The sequence below is a fragment of the Apus apus genome, chromosome 6 (genome assembly GCF_020740795.1).
Source record: "Apus apus isolate bApuApu2 chromosome 6, bApuApu2.pri.cur, whole genome shotgun sequence".
Taxonomy (NCBI): Eukaryota; Metazoa; Chordata; class Aves; order Apodiformes; family Apodidae; genus Apus; species Apus apus.
In genome coordinates, this window is record NC_067287.1 from 2,386,825 (window position 1) to 2,408,583 (window position 21,759).

Consider the following 21,759-nt stretch of genomic DNA (forward strand, 5'->3'; position numbering starts at 1 on the left):
TTACTGTCTTTTTCAGCAACAGTAATAACCCATTTTGTAACAACATGCACCAGTGCAAAAAGGAGAAGACTTTGGTTTCAAAGAGTTCAGTCTTACTTTTTTAACGCGGGTGGTGAGATCTTGCACAAAGAGCTTGCGCAGGTTGTGAAGGGTCTGAAGTTCTCTTGCCTGCAATCAAAATAATAATAAAAAAATTAATCATAAACCAGTAAGAAAGAGTAGATATTCTGGTGTAAAAAATTCTTCTCAGATTTGAGTTAATATGACTTTGTTGTGATTTATTTATAGTGACGTTCCTCCTCATACCAATGGGCAGGAATGAGCCACTGTTTGGATTTCAATGGCTCCTGTTTTCCTGTCATTCCCTGTGCTTGATTTTTAATCCCTGCCACAGTAATTATTAAAATTCTAACAAACTAAATAAAATGTTAATATAAGATAGCTGAAAGATGTTCACTCAAAAACTTACAAGTTGGTTTCTGCAAGCTGGTGGCATCATTCTGCCTAATTCTGATTTCCAGCTGCCTTACTGGTTTCAGTGTACAGGGAAAACCAGGTCCATATGCAAGCTCTACAAGTATCTGATGAGTACAGTTCATATCTGAAAGGGTGGCTAAATCTGCCCCTCACATGAGCTTATTTCAAAAAGGCTTATGTCTGGGGAGCCATCAGGAGCCAAAGCTGAAAGGATCCAAATTGCTCAGATTCAGTCATGAACTCCGACTGATCCTGTGGCCACTAGAACCTTAATTTTCAAAGCATAACACAGAGGAGAAAATCTTGGGTTTGAGTTAGTAACCATGTTAACACTAGCAAAAATCACTATATGATGCTCCTGAACCAGCTCTGGTTTTGAGCAGCCTCTGAGATCTTGGGGAACACTTGAACGTTTTACAGACAGCTAAAAATGTAGCTTCCAACAAATGTGTAGAGCAACAGCTTCAAGCCTGAAGCCATCCATCCCAGACTGCATTTTTAGCATTGCATGCACAGCATCACATTTCTCTGCAAGCTGCTACCCTGGTCAAGCTGCAGGATGTATGTCCCACCAAACTGTAGCTACACTGTTCAGTATGTGAGTTATTGCAGGATTATTTCAGGTGACTTGAAGGAACAAGCTCAATGAAAGAGTATCAGTAGTCTTAACAGTGAGAGCTTACTCACAGGAAGCAACAGTGACAACATTTAATCTTAAATTTTAAGATTCAATGTCATGATTTGGCAAAATGCACAAATTTAGGCTGTTATGACACAAACTGGACATTTTCCTGGACACAGATAAAATGTTTCAGTAGAACATCAGTGATGAAGACCTAGAAGGAAAAAACTCAGTAAAGTGTAATTAAGACATACCACTGTTTCCTCCAGCCCCTTAAGGTCTTCTCTTGCTTGTTCCCTTTTATCATTAAGCAGTCTAGAAAGAGCACAACATTAAACACAAATCAAAACTGCTGAAGTCAAGTAAGACAGAAGAGAATCAAATCAACATGCAGTTTGAGTGGGACAGTTGCAGATGCAAGCAAATCATACATCTTTTTGCATCTGTAATTATGCTTCTGACTGTCCCAAATATGCAGCTTTCTCACATGGAATGGCTGAGCCACCATCTCCATGTTTTGTGTCCACTCATGAAGTTTTTGTCTCTCACTTCCAGGAAAGGCTGTTACTCAGACGTCTGATTTATTACTTAAAAAACAAAACCAAACCAAAAAACCCACCCAAAACCCCCAACTTCTTTCATGCAAGTAGCAAATCCACTACTAAAAACCTATGATATAAAAATACAAAGAAATTGGTAATCATTTATTAGTATTGCTTGTTGGCTTTGTTACTGAAATGGTAGGTTCAGTGTGAACTTTTCAACACATTTCCTGGGGACACATGAAGAGACACTCTATTCAAGGACAGCAGATGAGAAAACTGTTGACTTACATGAGCTTTTCCAGTTTCATTTCTCTTTCCTGGTCCTCAGTTTTTAATTTATCATAATCAGCACTTAGTTTCTCTTGCTCCAGTTGCAGCTTCTGATTCATACTGGAATGTGAAAAGAAAAGTCAGAGTAGAATCATAGTACAGTGAAGGTTGGAAGGGACCTTAAAGATCCTCAGGTTCCAACCTCCCTGCTATGAGCAGGGACACCTCCCACCAGACCAGGCTGCAAAAGCCCCATCCAACCTGCCCTTCAACACTGCCAGGGATGGGGCAACCTGTTCCAGGGCCTTCCTACCCTCATGGTGAACAATTTATTCCTGATGTCCAACCTAAATCTCCCCTCTTTCAGTTAAAACCACTACTCCTTGTACTATCACTACCTTCTCTAGTGAAAAGCCCCTCCCCAGCTTTCCTGGAGCCCCTTCAGGCACTGAAAGGTTCTCTAAGGTCTCCCTGGAGCCTTCTCTTCTCCAGGCTGAACAGCCCAACTCTCCCAGCCTGTCTCCAGAGCAGAGCTGCTCCAGCCCTTAAATCATCTCCCTGGTCCTTCTCCAGACCCCCTCCAACAGCTCCATGCCTTTCTTGTGCTGAGGGCTCCAGAAATATAGTCCTGAATCCCATAAACAAGGGTGGGTAAATCCCTATAAACAAAATGGGGTTAGACAGAGAAAGTGAAGCTTTAACTCTCTACTGAAAAATTCTGAAATATATTAAGCACAAGGAATCTGAAGGACAATATTTTAAAATGTTGGAAAATTTAACTCAGTGGCTTGCTTCTTTTAATTTAAAGGACACAAACTGTTCTTGCAATCTTTCTGTCCCACTTCCTCATATTTTACATTTCCCTCTTATTATTCTTTAGCCACACACTAAATATGATGAGACACTGGACACTGCATCAGGCTTGCCAAGATTTTATGAACACTGATAAAAACAAGAGTACAGGAGCAAAGAACTCTGGTTCTCAAGTGCCATAGTATCTAACAGAGTTATGTTGCTGTGTGAGGAGGAAATATTAAGGATGTGAAAATGGGACATGTTCAAGTCACCCAGACTTGCAGAAACTCTATGGCAGGACTGGCAGCTGTTCCTCAAAACCTTATTCTCTTACCTACTGACCTGCTGGTGTAATATTATCTTTCTTAGAGACTAGTTAAAGCTCCCCAGTAAAAACCTAGGCTCTATAACCCACCATGCAAAATAATCAGAGGGCTGGGTGTTGCATGTAAGGACACCACTTTCTGTAAGACACTGAAATGTGTAAACCTCAGTTAAAACTAACAGAGCCAACCCCCAGCCATCCCAGGGTGTCACAGAACAGGACAGGAACAGAGAAGGTGATGGAGCGAGTGAACATACTCTCTGATTTCATCAATTATTTTCTGCTTCTCTTCAATTTCATCCCTCAGCCTGGACAGCTGCTTCTGGTGGGCTTCCCTGTGACTCTCCATCTGCTGCTCCAGCGCCTTCTGCAGAGTGAGAACCCAGAGCAGCACAGGAAACAAAGCACAGAACACACAGCTCAGCTTCCTTACGGGGCAGCTACACCAGCCTCTCCTTCTGGATTTGAGTGAAGCTTATCAGACCAGGTTAATTCAAGAATCTGCCTGGGAGATCTTTCTATGATTACAAAACTGTGCATCTACTTACCCAAGCATTTAATTGAGACAGGTTTTAGCAACAGATGTATGCCAATTTCTCCTCATTTCTTTCCAAAACCTACTGCATGTGAAAGACAGGGTCTCAGCACACCAAGTGCCAAGAAAGGCACTGCTTTTACCAGCCCCCTATTAATTCACCTGTTTATTCACCAAGAAAATATGTGTACAGCTCTACCTGTGACAGAAGTAAAACCCAAAACATCCCCCCCTCTGAGAACTGTTTATCCATAGCCCTGTTATTTAAGTATATCTCAAGCAGTAAGAAATACCCAGTGCATCTCTTTAGGTGCATTTCTTCCTCCAACTGCAGAGAGTAACTGCACATATGTTTTAATAACTTCAACTTTTTAGAAAGGAGGAAAAAGTTCTGAAGCTGACAAATCTCTATCATTATCCTTGTAAAAGAATATTTTTCCTTTTATGCAATTAGCAGCTCCATCAGCAACACAACTTGCACATTGTTGCCTCATATTTCTTCTCTGCATTCCAAAGGAGGAAGAAAACACCATTAAATGGTTTATATTTCATTATTTTTTCTAGGAGATAGCCAGAACTCTTGCCAAACAATTTGGGAAAGTGGTCTGGCTTCTTTTTTAATACAATTTTAGTACCTAAATTATATTAACCCCAGTTTCCCAATTCACTCCTTAGCAAAGTGACTTTCAGCAGAGTTCCACTGGTGAAAAATTAAGAGCAACACAGAGATGGATCAATATAATTTTTCAATCATATACACCAAAACTGCTCTCAACTGTGGATGCTCTTATATTTCAGTTTCCCATCTGTGTGATTTGAGGAACCCAGGCATGTCCAGTTCAGCAAAGACAGCCCCCTGAACCTCTCTACTCTTTGAGGTTGGCTCAGCTCACAAACAGGTCTCAGAAGATGCACTCACCTCAGATGTTCAGTCTACAACTCACTTTTTTTCCTTAATCTGGTCAACAACCACAAAACTAAGTTCTCTAATTTCAGATTTACAGTTACATGAGGTCAGGTTTTCTAACAGAAGCTGGCAACTCTGACAGAGGCTGGAAGCGTTTTCTAAAAGCACACACTGTGTATAGAAGACAAAATGACACCCTCATTATCAGCTTAACAAACTATCTCACTGAGAAAGGCCCTCTCAAACTGTCACACACCATCCTACCTTCATCTCCTCTGCATCCTGAAGCCGGGTGAGATGCTCCTTCTCTTTATCCTTGAAACTGACCTCGTGCATTTTCTCTGTTTCAAGTTGGAGACAGTTGAGAATTAACCACACAGTTTCAGGATGGGCTATGTCCAGCCACTTAAAAAACCCCAACCAGTTCCTCTTTTTGCAGGGATCAGGGGAGACAGCTTTGGAGAGGCAGAAACTGCCGTGGCGTGCAGGACCCAAGCTGTGACCACACTGCCCAAACTCCTTTTTCCTTTACTACCAGCCCATATTGTTTTCAGCCCTTTCCAACCTACCCATTTCTCCTTATATCCCCACATTTCACAATCTTTCTTGTCCCTTTTAACTCTCTGCTTTTGGAAAAGGAAGTTTCTCTGTATCTAGTGAAAGGACCTGGCTGAAAAGGATGCTCCTGGTTTGATCTGAAGTGCAACGTACTACAAGGAAGTGCAATCTGTGAAATATTCTGAATCACAATTTTATATCTTCACTGCAAAATACTAAGCAGACAATAACGTGTTGTAGACTACTCACCACACTTCAGCCAATACTGTATTTTCTAAGCTACAGTTGGTAAAAACAATGATGACCACAAGACCCAGTGTTGTACCTTGAGCACGTAACTTGGCGAGTTCTTCATTGAGAGAGTCCTGTGACTCTTCCAGCTGCCTTCTCTTCTGCTCCATATTTTGCATGTAGTCTGTAAGGGATTTGATCTTTGCTTCGTGCTTTAAAGAGAAGGGGAACAGCAATGAGCTGTGAGTACCACAAGTTGTCCCTAGGAATTCAGGTACTGACACAACATTGGCAGTAACAGGCCATCAGTTTTGTACTGAGTGTGCAAGGCCTCGGGACTGAGGCTTGCCAGGCTTGATCTCTCTGAGCATTTCCTGAACTGTTTTGCAGCTTCCTTTTTTTTTTAGTGTGGTGGCTTTATGGATAAGGTGCATTTTGCCCATTAATCAGGTTTTGAGCATAACACCACCTGGCTTCCTCCCACAGGTGAGCATCAATATGCACCTAGTTGCAGAACCTCCAAAATGTCTAAGCAAGGTGATGACCTGATTAAGAGTATTTCTGCTTGGTTTCTTCACCATGTGAACTTCCAGTACTCAGATTAATATTTTGGATCCTAAACCTCCAGTCTCCTGTCCTTAAACAGGTAATGAGGAGCACCATGAGGTCACGCTTGTGACAAGCTCTGAGCATTGAAGCTCTCCCTGATTCCAGTGTGGCTACAGTGTAAGAGGACAAACACCAGCCCTAGAGCTGCCTTCTGCTCCCTCCTTCACTGGGTCAGTGTAAGCCTACACCACGGCTGGAAGAGGCCGTCTCACCCCCCATTGCTGAGACCTTCCTTCCCAGCTCTGTGCTCCTGCTCCTCTCCTGCCAGCAGCAGCATGCACACAGCACAGTCAGGCCTTAATCTGCTTTGCTAATTCAGATTCCCAAGGAAAGGGAGCAGCACAGGTTGGCAGGGTGACTTCCTTCAGTGGCCTTGCCGACCCAGAGTCTACTTAAAGATAGGATGAAAAGTTCAGTTTTCAGTTAACATTTTTGGACAGCCACTACACTCCAGAATCCAGCCTCCCTGCAATACTAAGAATCCTGCTTCCAGCTACAGTGTTATTAAGTATGACTTGATAAAGACATCCTGCTGCAGGACAAGAAGCTACCCTTGCTCCAGGTTTTCTTAGCCCACCTGGTCTCCAGTTGCCTCCTCCCCTTCCCACGTCTTTCAAAGCAGCTGAGCAGGTCAGAGCAGTCATACAGCAACTTGTAACTGTGAAGCCCCCCTACCATCTGGATTTCTATTGTGTCTATTCTATCGTCTATATGTTGTGTATCATACAACAATGTTTTCCATTAAGTATTATTCTACATAATGCTGCCTGGCTGTTCTGTTAGCACCCTAACAGACCAGACACAGGGGTGGGCTCTCTGAGTGTTTTGCTAGTGAGTGATACAACCACTGCTTTCTTTCTCAGGTTGCTTCTAAAGTGAAGGTAGAAGACACAAATTCATGCTGAGGAAATCACTCTGAGGAGGGTTTCTGATATTATGCCATAGAAAATATTATGAGATCTACAACAGGACACGATCTTGCCACACAATGTGCTGAAAAACACCGAGGGGGAGAAAAGAGAAAAAACCAGCCCACCAGACAGGAGGAACACTGCTCTGCTCCCCGAAGCCTCGTTTCTCACTCCCAGCACCCCCGTTTCGTGAGAGGAGGAGGCCGAGAAAGGCAGCAAACCTTGCTGCAAAAGGGACAAGGGAGGAAGCAACGTACTTGTGAGATGAGGAGCTGGCAAGCCGCGAGCTCCCTCTCGCTGGCGTTCATCTTCCTGTTGGAGTCCACCTGGGCGCTCTCCAGCTGCTTGCTGCGGTTCACCAGAGACTTCACCTCCGACTTCATCTTGCTGATGTAAAGCCTGGCCATGGTGAACTCCTCCTCAATCACCCCGTTCACATCTGCTAACTAAACAGACAGAAGGTGGCCACCCTGAGGGTGTGGTTCCAACGGGTGAGCCAATGCGAAGCAGTTTTCCTGCTGCGAAGCCCTTGTCTAGAGCCAGGAAGCCTCTGTGAAAGCACAGCAGCACTTCGAGGAGCACCCACAGACCTCCAGGTCACCTTTAAACACATTACAACACTGTTTCTTGCAGTCTTACTGATAAGCCTCAAAATTGAGACATTCCAGTATACTTCATTGATGTTGTGGTTCAACATCTGAAGTAATCAAGGCCATTATCGTGGCTGGAGCATATTTTAGAGAAACCTTCTCATGTCATCAGCACAGGCAATTTTCCTTCTTTCAAGCTGGTCAAAGCTGAGGAGCATTTCCAAAGTACTCCTTAAAGAAGTCTCCTCTTGAAGGGTTGTGCTTCTTCAATAAGGACCTGTCAGACAGACATGACTCTGGAAATCTCATCTGGCAAGAAGAAAGTAACTGCTTTTGTCTCTGAACATGACTATAATTCTATTTATACTTCTTTTCCTTCCCTGGTTCAACCAGACAGTGCCTTTTATCTGCCTGTCCTTCTCTTCAAGATCTTCCTTCAGCTACTTAATCCATGTAACCACTGAAGAGCTGTGAAGGTTCTCTTTGAGTGAGCATCTGGCCACCAACTTCATCTGCTTTTCACCTTTTCCCAGCACCACCAGGGGGAAGGTAACACGTGCTGTATCTTCTCCTAACAGTCTAAAACCACGACTACTTTCAAACCCCTCAGTCTGGTCCAAAATTAGACACACTTTGAAAAGATGCTAATTGCCAACAAACTGGAAATTATTCTTCTAAAAGCTTCTCAATCTGGCCATGTTTACACTGGCAGCTGTCCTGTAAAATGCTGACATCTTAGTTACTATAAAAATTTCTATCAAGCACAATCTGCCTCCATTTTCAAAGATTTCTTCCCATAGTTCCTGTTACAACAGCCACCAGAGGTTGCTGTAACATCTAGAAAAGTCTCATCTTGTCCTGGCATCTGCATAACCACCTCAGACAACAGGGATCATGTCCTCTGCAGTAAGAGCAGGCTGGAGCATCTGCTGATCTCAGAGGGCTTCAGCAGGATACCAACAACTCTCAGAGTCAGCTTAGAGCCCTCCAGCCACACGTACCCAATTTTGGCTTTGAATGTCCAGAGAAGTTGAATGCTCAGAAAACTGAGAAGTGAACTAAAAGCAAGAAAATTGAGTGTACTGCAAGAACTTTATATGCATCTGGAAAATTAACTTATTATCTAATTTTAGCAATTGCTCTTCTTTACACGTTTTTAAATGGACAGATAAGATGGCATTAACATCAGCAGGAAGACCTTCCAAGCCATGAAAAGCTTCCATCAGAGATGTGCTGTTCCCCAGTGACCACACAAATATCTTCTCTGAGGCTCAGCATTCTTCCCGCCTACAACAGGAAAAGTCTGACAAAGTGAGCAGCTACCCCCTTCTCCAAGCCAAACATAAGGCAAATTTCAATGAAAAGCTGAATAAAATTTGCACAACCTCCAGGCACATTCAGATTCTGCTGCTGCAACCACCTTCACTCTCATTCTTACCTTTCTACCTCAGAGGAAAATGATCCTCTGCCACTTCTCCTCTGTAAAGGTCATTAGTCAATAGGCAAAAGTTAAGCTGGTCCAGCTGTCATGTCACTGCTTCTGTGGTACCTACTACAAATTCACCAGTGCTGGAAATCAGTACTTCTAAAGCATCTTGTGTTTCAAAGCACACATGGAACTCTGAGCTCTCTGATGAAGCCAGACAGCCTCCAAAGGCAGGAAGCACCAGAGTGCACAAAACACAATTTCTGTGCAGACCTTTTCCTCCAGGTGCCCTGGACAACCATCAGTACAGAGGTCTGCCTTGCAAAACCGGTCACCTTCAGCTATACAACATTTTTAGGACAAACCTCAAACAGCATGGTAGCCACTCAGAAGCGAAATCTCACCCATAAAGTTTCCCCAGATTCTGGGAACACAAAGTCATGGCAGCTAACAAAGGGGTGGGCCTATGTGCATATTGTCTTTGAGGGGACTCAGTCCTCCCCCCCAGGAATACATGCCTCAGCACACAGATGGGCTGCAGTAGTCTGGCCTCAAACACTGAGCTGGGAATAAAAGTGATAATTGTGTGCACAGACACTGACCATCTCTGACCCAGACAAAGATCTCTTCAGTATTTCACGCTGTGCTCCAGCCAGGATTCAACAGCAGTGTCCTGGGAGCAGAAGTGCTGTGTCACACATAGTCCACGTCAAGTATTTTGACACTGCAGGAGGTGTGGGGAGAGGGGAGCATTGAAGACAGCTAACTTACTGTTTTAACATCATTAGTGCCAATGATTCCTCCAATCTCGCCCAGGTCTTTAAGCAGCAAGTTCAAGATTTCTGTAGCTCTCTTCTTCTGGTGGTTACTGAGCTCCTGCAACTGGCCCAGCTCCCTCTGGGTTGCTGTCAGGACACTCTGAAAAGGTGTAAAAGCAAAATTTATCCTCCCCTCTGCAGACCGGGCATCAGTTCTTCTCTGATTATCAAGGTTACACCAAACTGTCTGGCATTTTGCTGAACGTGCCTGCTGGCTCCACGCACTGACACGGACACTTCCACCTTGCCATAATCCCCTTCCACAGCTCACTTGCTAACAAGGCTACTTGAGATCCATTAAATGCAGTAAATCCTGGAAGAATCTTATTTACATAATACATGTCAAAGAAGGTGAATCACAGAGGAACAGGTATGTATACATATATAAGTATATATATACAGGTGTATAAATATATATATATAATTATTTTTTTCAAATGGATTTCATAGTAATCTGTTTTCCTGAAGTGGATAACAAAGTCTTCCTTGAAAACAGACCTGTTAACAACAGCTTCCTCAGTTTGTGTAAGGAATTAAGGAACAAAATTTCACTAAGTCAATCTTGATTTTTCTTAGGTTAGATTTTTTTCCTTCAGATCAGTACACAACAGCTGAAAATGCTGAATTTTCCTGATTCCTTCCTTCAGATCCCTTGACTCCCTATAAAATTCCTGCTCAGCAGGGCCAAGCCCAGAGAAACACTAAATGCTGGGATTTGCACAAGGCAGATTTTCACATCTTGCTTGGCATAACACAGTTCTTAAATAACCACAACACAAATGGCCAGTTCTCCCTGTCTGTTCAGTTGCTGCCATGATGTGCAAGGTACAGAGGTTGCAGCAGAGCCCCCACCTGCCATCAGCCTCCACAGAGCAGCTTCTGAATTATCTTAATTCTATTTGTCAATTAATATAGAAGTGAAAGGGTAGCACAGGCAAATATTAATCTTTTAGCAGCTTCCTTGCTACTCCAGTTTTTAAACTGCATAACCACACACTTGGCAGCAGTGCCTGAAGGATTCCTGAACCAGCCCAGGCCAGCTGTTATCTGGGAACCCCTCTGGGAATCTTTGGGGGATGAGGAGGGAAGCAGGACTATCAAAGTTGATTGCTCTTACACTCTTCTGTGCCAGCTCATCAGTCAGCTGCTCATTGGCTCTTGTTTTGTCCTCCACTTCTTGGGATTTCTGGTCATAATTGACAGCTAATTCTTCCAGGGCTTGAAGGACCTCTTTCACTTCATCTTTCGCTGCTTCGTTCTCAATCTGAAGTCGGGTCAGCTCCTCTTGAATCTTCTCATAATCTCTCCTAGTGGAAGCCAAAAGCTGGAAACCAGATAGCACAGAAGCATTAGGTCACCCAAGAACTCATTCAAAACGCAACATTGAAAAGGGCAAAACCAGACAAAGAGAGAAAGAAAGCACCAACACACAAGGGTGTGTGCAAGAGAGGGAAATCCTGCTACTCTACCAGAAACAGCACCAAGTTCAGCATAAATGTATTTGAAGGACAGAAAAAAGGCTCTGACCTTCAATAAAAAGAAAAATCTCAATCAAATCTTATTGTGACACAGGACAGAGGCAGAGAAACTTATTTTAAACAGCATCATAGCTCCTAGTAATTTTCCTGCCCTCAATCCGGTGCTGCAGCTGGTACCAAGATTTACCTCAAAGTAAAATATTTCAACACAGACTCACAGCTTTGAACTGAACCAAGTCCAAGGGCTCTCTGAAGCAGTCAGATACACATTTTTTGATAAGCAGACCTATGATGATCACTCTTAGTTATCATCTGAAGCACAATGCTGAAGACAGATTAGCTGATCATATTTACGGAGGGAAAACATTAACTGGAGAAGAAAATACAGACTTCACAGGTACTGGTGAGTGTATTCCATTTGGAAAACTTATTAAATTTACTCTTTCTGTGCTACTAGGAGAGATGCAGACATTTCAGTGATGGTGGTGATGGTGAGAGGCCAGCTGCATGGTCCTCTCCCTTGCACCACTCCCTCTTCCTTCAACTGTAGAAGTCTCAAAAATGGAGCTGTCAGGTTCTTAGCACAAAACCAGAGATAACAGCACTCATACACTGCAGAACAATGGGGAAATAAAGGAAAGGTGCCACCTAACGTTTACTGCTAAGATTGTCCTTTCAAGAATAAGAACAAAATCAGGACTTAACCACTGCATAAAAACATAAAAGAGAACAGTAACATATAAAACTAGTGCATGAGCTACAAGAAGGCATTTTTGTTTATCCCAACAGCAGTTTGGACGTTCACTCACAGAACTCACTTATTTCCAAGCCTTCCTATGGATGGATCAGTAGACTATAACTGGACTGCAGCTTTCCTGGACAGAAGAAAAAAAACTGCCCTACTGCAGTGTGATGAGTGGACTTCTCCTGATCTGCCCCATCCCTGCCCACTGTGGCCATGAAGAAGCTGGGTGTGAGACCCCAAGCAGAACAGAAATACCTCTCTCAACCAGACCACCTAAAAGGAGAAATGTCAGAGAAGACGTGTTTGGTTTTTTGTTGGGTTTTTTTTTGGCTCAGAGCACTCATGGAAAATAGAAAAACCAACCAGGCAGCTTCAGAGGCTGGCACATGCCCAAAGTGGTGAAGGGAGGATTCAGATGTAAGGGAAATTTATCTCACTGGTAATGCTGCAGCCTCAGAAGTGCACTCACGTTAAGGAAAAGCCACTGAATTGCCAAAGCCAGATGGCATGTAAATATTTAAACAACAAAATAGCTGAAAATAATCTTTCTACTAAACACAGATGGAACAATTATTTACATTTACTGATGAAATTTTCTGTGTATTACTGTGACTTCAAGTGAAGGGAAGTGTTATTTATCACCTAGAGCATAAATACAGCTCCCCAGAAGATTTTTGTTGTTATAATGTGGAAAAATATATCAAGATTTTAAAAGGCTAATAGCACGTGGCACCCATCAGTGCCAAACACAGGGATGGAGACACTGGCTGCAGCACCTCATGGGTCTGCTCAGAGTATGTGGGGTGCAAGAGTGAAAGATTCAGAATCCCCCCAGCCCAAACACACCCCAAGAAGTAGCCAGGGGTAAAAAGGTACCAAAAAGACACCAGGATCAGCACAACGTCATCTGTGGCAGGCCTTAAATTTCTAATTAACCTGCTAGCTTAATCAGGCAGAAAAAAACTACTCTGGTTAATTAGGGGGAAGCAGAGTGAGGCAGCTGCTCTGCAGCACATCTATCACAGAGCTAATCACAGCTCTAAGAGAGAGCAGGTACATGGCTCCCCCTGGGCAGGTGAAGCTCACGCGTGGAAGACAAAACCTAGAGAAATTAATTCCATCTCCATAAAGAAGCAAAAAATACTGCATTAGCTCTCACAGGTAAGAGATGGACAAGCTTCTCAGATGAACCACCTAAATCTTCTGAACAAGTGGTGCAACACCAGCTGCAGAGGTTGCAGTAGGTCAGCAAAGCTAGACCAGAACACATGCAAAAAAGGGGAAGAAGAGTCTGGGAGGCAAGGATTAAAGGCCACTGGAAACTTGACTCATCTTCCAGATGTAATATTGAGTATGGAACACAAAGTGGGTGGAGAATAAAGCATTCCCAGTAGTGGGGGCCTGCAGCACACAGCATGCTCCCAAATCTCTGACACAAAGACAGGAATGCACAGCACTCAAAAAATAAGGCACAAAAAAAAACCACAAGGGAGAAAAAAAAAGCCTTAGATGAGAACATTGATGTACAAAAGATGGAGAAGTGAGATGGCCTAAATAACACACATCAGAAAACCACGTTGCTGAGAATGCATAAAATTCTATTACATTGGTATAGCCATGGGTAGCACATAACACAGTCATCAAAAGAAAGTTTCAGCCAGTGAAGGGAGAGCTTAATCATGGAGTAAAATAAAGCTGGTAATTCCTTCAGTGAGGATAAAGCCCCAAAGGTGACAGGCAAGTTATGAGTGAGGAGTAACAAATGTATTTATATGGTGTTCTCCCCCTGCTAAGGAGCTAAACCTTGGAATCCCTTTCTGAGGGCTTGGAAAGGACTGAGGTATGGACGGAATAATTTTTCAACTACAAGAGAGGTTTCACACCCCAAAAAGCAGCTAGGATAACACTGTCCTCCTATGGCAAAGGCTCAGGCAGCCAGGAGGGGCAGGCTTGGAGAGAATCCCAGCAGTGTTCTGTGCAAAGAAACACCAGTGTTTGGAAACACTAATGACATGTGAACCCCCACACCAGGGTTATATTCTTGGTCTGAATGCTCCTTCTCCAGTTCCCTTCAATTTCAAAACCAGCATAAAACCATCTTCTAAGAAATATCACAGCAACATTTGGGGAACTTGCTAATTTGGTGCCAGACTTTCTATCTTCAAAACCTCTTGTACACAAAATGATAACTAAGGAAATTACTTGACTGGTGATCATGTTTCCCCATCTTAAGAGCCACATTCATTTTCTGGACAAACAATGAAACAACACGTTTACAGTGAGCAATCCAAGATTTTAAAGCTGTGGCAGCATCAAGAATCTATTTTTCAGTCTCACAGATTTCTCCCAGTACTGCCTCTAACTGCCAAACTAGTGATCAGCAGTAATTTATTACCAGGAGTAATTTTCATACTACCAAACTGGGGATTCTGTTTAACTACCTGCAGCTCATGGTGTCTGGATGCCTGAAAGGACACAGACATACTGAAAACACTTTGGAAGTGAAAAATACTGCCCATGCCCCTGCCTTGGTACCTCCAGCATCACTTCCCAGCAGGGTGGTGTGCTGTTAGGAGAAGCTATCAAGGCTTAATGCTCTTCTGAGGTAATGAGAAGGGAAGTTTAAACCTGTCACACAGGTTTCTCTTACCTATTGAATTTCAGTTAGCTAATTTGAACATACCTAGCCTAGAACTGTGACAGAATCCCTCAACAATAAGCACAATGTAAGGACTTTTTCGATTCGCTTAGTTTCTTACCTCCTCTTGATCCAACATTTGTTGCTTTAGTTTTTCAGCCAGCTGGCTCTGCTGGTTGATTTCATCATCCTGCAATGAAATAGGGTTGGAGATTTTTAGTTTCTTTTCACAGTTGACATTTGGTGACTTTTATTTCCCCTTTCTAGAAAAGCAGCAAGAACAATGCCATAGCCAGCCCTGTGCAGCCTTCAGTGGGATGAGAGGAGAGAGCTATACAGCAAAAGCCAGGCATATATGCAGTTGTCTCTGGTAGATACCTAAGCAGAGGTGTCCCTGATGGTAAACAAGACACTGATGTGGTCAGAGCTGCACCTTTTAATTTGCAGGAGACTTTGCCAACATACATCATGGTTTATAGATGTACAAATGCACTCTGGCTCTCTCTTACTCTGTCCCCAGATTCCAGCTGCAGATGCTGATGTAGTAACCACCTACAATCTACAGCTAGCTCTGAACTGCATTAATGACAGAGGAAGCTCAAACCACAACACAGAACACCCTCAACTGCAGTATTTAGATTTTCCCACTCCATCACAGCCCTGGAAGCACATGCTGCCAGGTACTGCACAGCCAGGCACCCACTTTGCCTGGCATGGCAACTCCCATGCTAAGAGAGCACCCTCCCGGGGAGAACTCACCTCAGATACAGAAGAGAAACAGGGCTGGACTCTGCTGTACGAGTCCTGCCTCCACAGCACCACAGGAGGCACATCAAGCACTGCACTGACCCAGTCCACCTCTGGGACAGACATCCTTCTCCAGAAGAACCCCCCAGAAATTAAAAGGTTGCTTTTTGACCCTACCAGACTCAATTGCTATTTTGTGCTTCACTGGGAAGCATGCTTACAGGTTCATTTCTGAAAGCAGGCACAGCTCTCAAGGGAGAAGACATCAAATCATTTGCTAATATTAAAACAGTCACAGACATAACATAAAAATGGTCTGCACCATAAAAGGTTATAAATTATGATACTTTGGTTTTATTTTGGGGATTTAATACCTTCTCTTCTCCTATAGGACTGCAGTAGTGCACCAAATTATGTTTCCCATATTTTCTAGGGTGAAATTCAAACCTGCTGCCAGTTCCCTCAAGAATAATTCAATGGCCTTTGCTACTTTTTGACAAAGGAGAGTGAAAGAATGCCTTTTTTTCTTCTTCTAATCAGTACATAAAAGCTAGAGACTGCTACTGGGAATGCATTCTCCATCACAGACAAGGTGTAATTTCTCAAAGGCCTCCAATGCTATTTTGAATGCCATCAACATTCTGCTGTGTGCAACCAGACTGGGCAGAGAGACCTCATGCACATCAGAGTTATGGCTCAAACACAACTATCCCATCCCTCCCTTGGTATTTAGAAATGCCCCCAAAATAATAATAACATACAAGGGAACAGAGGGCTTTTTTTCTGATATTTTCCTGCTAATTACAATTGAATGCTTAAACCAAGTTTTGATTTCTGATTAAAGCTATCCTGAAAATGTTTGCTAGAAAGCCTTTTGAGCTGTTCTCATCCATCATGGTCAGTAGTTTTAGTCTGCCTTTTGACTTTATTTCTCCCCACTTCTTATGTTCACACCAATCAAAGCAATTAATGGCAAGGGCTCAGTACATGTATTTAAGTGCCAATGATGTCTTTCAAGCTGTGCAAACAAATAAATAAGCCACCTGCACCCCAGGCAGTGTTCACAGATAGAACAATATGAGCAAGAGGCCCAAGGGCTGGTTATATATTTTCCTTAAAATTCTCATATACAATAAATAGATAAAAACCTTGAGATATAGTCTCCCATTTTTTCTTTCTCCTGTGACTCTGAGGTGACATTAGAACATGCTGAGGGAGTATTCACAAAAACCACTAAAGAACAAGAGTGCAGAAAAGCTTGTAAAAAGCCCCTAAAACAAAAGATAAACTTGGCTCCAATTTCAGGAAGAATACCCACAAACACTGTTTGCAGAGGGAACAGAAACAGATATATGATGTGATAGGACAAGGTCTGGTTTTATGCAGTGATGGTGTTTTGAACTTTGGGACATTTTCTAGCTCATGGCGCTCAAGAAATACAGACACACTCACCCATTTTGGCTTAGTTTTCCATTTACACCTAGAGAATGGAGTCAAACCAAATGTTCACACCTTATCATCCAGCTGCCTGTAGAGACTGGCAATCTCCTCCTCATATTTCTGTTTCTCCTCTGTTGAGATGCTGGCAACCACCGGTGTGATGTTGTCAATAATTGGGGTGTTATCACAAGGCTCCAGGTTCTTCTGGTCCTTTGCGCTGATCTGTTCATCTTCAGGCACAGCTTCTCCTGCAGGCACATCATCCACAATCATTACAACCCATGAGAGTTGCCCAGAATCATGGATGCCCTAGGATGATCCTTCACAGCTGCCAAGAGGGACTCAGTGATGGCAAGAAGGGCTGCATCCAGCTATGGAGGGCAGGAGCTGCCATGCTTACAGATGACAGGCCAGACTAGGTATGGAAGGGTGGCCATCCATCCTCCCTTGTCAGAAGCACCAACAAGCAGCATTCAGCAGCTTTTGGAATGGCTGCCAGTGAAAGCCCTGCCCTCCTGGCTCCCCTTTTGCTCAAACCCTCTCTATAGATGGGATTAGCTCCATGGATTAACAGAAATGTAAATAAAGAGGGGAAAAAAATCCAACCTTCAGCCTAAAGCCTCCTGACAATTAAATGTCTCTTCCTCTCCAGATTTCCAGCTGCCTTGTCAACTCTCCTTCCCCATAATGAACTGCTAGAACATCAGGACAACAAGCAATACAGCTGCATTTAAAACAGTATTCACCTTCTGCCTTGTCACACCCAAACATAAAGAGCACAGACCAATTCTCAGGTGTAGCCTGTGCATACCAGGTACAATGTTATCCCTACACCTTTTCTTTCCAAATAATTTTCTCCAAGGAGTGGTTTTCTTGGGTAATGTCAGAGCACTGCAATTACAAGCCTGCTGCATTTCAGTGCAGAGAGACAGGCAAGGCACTCGTGCCAGAAATTGAATCTACTCCCGTTAGAGCCTGGTGAGGGACTCTGAGCTACTGAAGGCTGCACACCTTGCTCCAGGTGCAGGAAGGTTATAGTCAACCCTTCTGCACAAAGAGGTTTTTTCCTTTTCTATGAAAAGCTACAATACTGAAGTCCCATAAAGCTTTACGAGCCATTCCTCTCTCAAAACTCTGCAGGCACTATTTATCTTCCTGGCAGGGAAACAAGTAAACAGGACAAAGACACCAAAAAACAGAAAGGCAGGTTAATTCAGAGCTGAAAGCAAAAGAGGGTGTGAAAGAGCACGACCAACTAACAGGGAAAACAATTTTTTCATGTACCATAGTGTCTGTAAAAGTACATCACTTTTTTCTCTCCTTCTAATTCCTTGGTGATATTTTACACTGTTAATGAGAAACGCATAAAATGCTTTTGCATTGCTGCATTTCACTGGGGCAGACTGGGAAAGGTGGGCTGGGTCAGACCCTGGGACCTTGCGCACACAGCAACGCTCCTCGGGCTGCTGAGAATCCGTCAGGAGCCTCCCAAAAATGAATCTTCTGCTTTTCATTTCCTTGTGGTATTTCACTGAACTCAGAAGCTTTGCATGGCAGACTAGCCCAGGTGAGAGGAGGAAGGCAGGCTAAGTTGGACAGGGATGCTCAGGTGAGAATAACCTCCTGCCTGTAACACACAGACTGTGCACGTGGATACAGGGCTGCTGAAATCCTGCTTCAGCAAGAACTGGGCACACTCCTTTTCTCCTACAATTTTATTTTGTAGAGTTTTGTACAACTAGATGATCTTTCAGGTCCCTTCCAACCCAAACCATTCTGTGATTTGGTCGATTTCCAGAACAAGCTAAACTGAGAGAATATTTATGTCTCTATCTTGCATCTTCTATTCAAGATGCAATTCCTGTGACGCTTCCATTTGCAAAGAGCCTCCTTTGTCAGAATATCCTTCCCAATGATGCCATTTCAGAAGGTCAGACAAGAAATCAATAGTCTTTGAACATACTGAATGTATTGCTGGGTAATGCCAATGAGAAAAGCAGGACAGATGGAGGGAAAGAGGAGGTGTGTGTATTTAGACAAAACAATAGGGACAGGTTGTTCACACGGTGTATAGAAAGGATCTATACAGGGTTTTCTTTTTTAAAAAAAAAAAGTGTTTCTAGAACAGGAAGGGAATTAAAGTTGTCGTGTTTAGCAAACAGATAAGGGACCACTCAGCACACTCCTCAACACCCCGACCATCTCCATAGCAATCACACTGTGCTGATCAGGGAAATGTTCCCAGTGCTGGAGGCTCTGCAGGGAGACACGGGAGCACAATCAGTAGGTAACGATCTCATCTGAAAGGCAAGAAAACTGCACAGGGAGCTGGGAGAAGGAAGCCATGTTTTGCACCCCTAAAGGTCAGGTATTTATCTTTTAAGTCCTGATTTCACCCAGGATGCTCAAAACCAGACCTGACTGTGCAAAACAAACTGTGACTAATAATTACATCACAGATTTGTTCTTGTTTTAGATATTTCACGTTGGCAAGAGTTACATGCTATTGAACTGCAGGACACATCAAAATGTAGGACCTGAATGACAAGTAACACAGAAAACAAAAATGGCTCTTAAGAAGCAGCATTTTAGTGTTGGGGGGTTGGGATTTCAGGGTGAAAGGGGAATACAGGGTTGGTTTCTTCGGGTTGGGAAGTTGTTTGCTGGTTGGTTTGGGGCTTACGGTTTCATTTTTATTTTAATGTGTGAAATAAAACTGAAAAGTAAGGAAGACTTGCTAAAATGATTTGTCAATGTCCCAGGTGAAATAAAAATTATTTCATTAGTAGGTATGTGTTAGAAATATTCTTCCTCCACTACCATCCTGCACTTGGTCTTACAACCTACTCTGGACAGCAGTTTCCTATATTTCTAAACAGAAAAGTGGCCATTCTCAACACCAATTTAACTCAGAAGCCACAAAAGGAGACAAGTGTGATTATTCTCATCAGATGGCACTCCTAACCACTGTGTTGGTGGACTACTTACTCTAATGTCAAAATCAATTATAAAAAAACCCCAGGATCTGGTTACGTTAAAGCACAACGGAACCAATTCTCATGCCTGAGGAGAAGAGTTCTTAAAAAGCAAGAACAAACATAATGATGTTTTACCTTTTCCTTATTAATATTAGTAACATTATTAAAAATAATTGATGTTTTCCTGTATTCTCTACATAACTTGAAAATACAAAGACCCATTCCCATTTTCTGGTACGTACCGTTTCTCCACCTGTTCAGTTCCAGCTCTAGGTGCTGGATGACATTCTTTAGACTCTTGTTTTTGTCTTTCTCCTTCTCATACTTTTTCTTCCACTCCTCTGCAGTCAGCTCCAGATTCACAGAGACCGTGTTCTTAATTGTCTTGGCTCTGTGCAACAAAACCAGGTGTCAGGTGCTCTGCAACTTTTATCTCAATACAACAGTAAGGATTCCGGAATTTTCCCATAACAGAAAGGGAAGCTACTAAACATTTGCAATTTCTTTTCTAAAATGCAGTGCCACAGCTCCATTTTCTCTCAAACCCTCAGCAGCAGCATGACAACCTGGAAGCCTGAACAGATTTTTTTCCATGGGAAAATCCAGCAACAAGTGAGCTGGAGCAGACACGGATCTCTGCAGATTCCTCCAAAAAGAGAAGCTCTGGGAATTCTTCTTAGATTAAGGACAAAACCAAGCCCAGTCATTATTACTCTGCTAGGTGAGGTGTCATCTTGCAGCTTCTCCTGGCCTGGGACCCACCACAGATTACCCCACACCAGCATCTGACCCCAGGCTCACCCCATCCCTTCTCAACCATCCCTTCAACTCCACCAGCAAAATTCAGCTCCATTTCAAGCATCGTAGCACGAAGGATGTCAAAGCAATGAAGCAGAGATACAGAAACTTCTCCTTCCTGAAAGCCAAACACGCTTGCAAATACATTTTTGGGGGTGGAAAGAAGGGAAGGAGGAGAACCACTGGTCACCAGCAGGTAACTGGGATACTGCTGGGCTCTCAGTGGGAAGGGAGTCTGAACTCGTGCCTGTGCCACTGTGGGCAGGCTCACGAGTCTCTGCCTCTCCAGGCAAGAATCCCCAAATTTAAACCCTTCCAACAACAACCCCCACCACTTCACTATTGTGAAGCTGCTTAGCTCCAACTGAACCTCAACAATTGTGCTAGAAAATGCAAAGCCAGCAGAAAAAAACGCTCTGCACTTACTCGAGCAAATCCCCATTTAAAAAGAAAAAGCAAACAAATCAGTATGAATTAAGAAAGCTTCAGATCTTTGCCCTTCAATGCCCAGACACTGCATCCCTCCAAATAACTCCAGTGGTTTCAGATAAAATAGAGACTTAAGTAAAGGAATAATAGACCAACCTCCTACCAGTTTGGAAAGTGTAGGCTGAAATGCCAATACAAGAAACAAGGAGGAATCAGCTCTAGATGCAGGGGCCAGCTCTCCTCTGGGGAGGGCACACCATCTTTATTATTATCTGCACAACTCCCACTTAATGATGCTAAAACATCCTTTAAATCCTAACATTTCTGTTTTGTCAGCAAGAAAACACTCCTGTATCTGTGCCTCATACTCCAAACTGTGCTCCAGTGATTTGAACTCTGTGGCAAGCAGGAATTTTATTATCTTAGAAATACTTAAAAATAACCTTGTACTTTTAAAATAAGGAGGTGCCTAATAATTAACTTCTACACACTGTGTTCTTTACCTGGGAAAAAAATGCCACACCACAAAGCTTATCAACTGTGTTACCCTGATGACAGATGAAGCACTTCCTAGCAACTACAATGAAAAATAATATAGAAAAGCCACAAGAAAAGGTGGAGCAGAAAAAAGAAGCCAGCTCACTACAAACACCAGCATATGCTGATTAGTGGGCCCGTGAGGATGAATGCTACTCCTAACACTTGTCTTAATGGTAATGTAACTCTTTCTGGCTAGGAAAGATGGAGGGACCAGTAATCACCCATGACTCATACACCTTCTCTTTAATGTTGTTGTTCAGGCCCTGAACACTGTCACAGCAGAAAAAATGATACACCACAACCAAAGAGCCTGTAAAAGAAACCACTTCCAGTAGACAGCAATATTT

General features: G+C 43.1%; 1 protein-coding gene across 1 annotated transcript in view; it reads right to left on the reverse strand.

Annotated features, from left to right (window-relative positions):
* KIF5C (kinesin family member 5C) overlaps window positions 1-21,759 on the reverse strand; it is a 79,500-nt gene that overhangs the window by 12,895 nt on the left and 44,846 nt on the right. The window contains exons 11-22 of the mRNA XM_051623517.1: window positions 19,888-20,036; window positions 16,740-16,915; window positions 14,602-14,670; window positions 10,737-10,943; window positions 9,573-9,719; window positions 7,043-7,231; window positions 5,360-5,477; window positions 4,741-4,817; window positions 3,292-3,401; window positions 1,933-2,034; window positions 1,354-1,414; window positions 97-168 (exon numbers count right to left, since the gene is read on the reverse strand). Of these exons, the coding sequence (XP_051479477.1) occupies window positions 97-168; window positions 1,354-1,414; window positions 1,933-2,034; window positions 3,292-3,401; window positions 4,741-4,817; window positions 5,360-5,477; window positions 7,043-7,231; window positions 9,573-9,719; window positions 10,737-10,943; window positions 14,602-14,670; window positions 16,740-16,915; window positions 19,888-20,036 (1,477 nt within the window). The remainder of the gene's footprint in view (window positions 1-96; window positions 169-1,353; window positions 1,415-1,932; window positions 2,035-3,291; window positions 3,402-4,740; window positions 4,818-5,359; window positions 5,478-7,042; window positions 7,232-9,572; window positions 9,720-10,736; window positions 10,944-14,601; window positions 14,671-16,739; window positions 16,916-19,887; window positions 20,037-21,759) is intronic.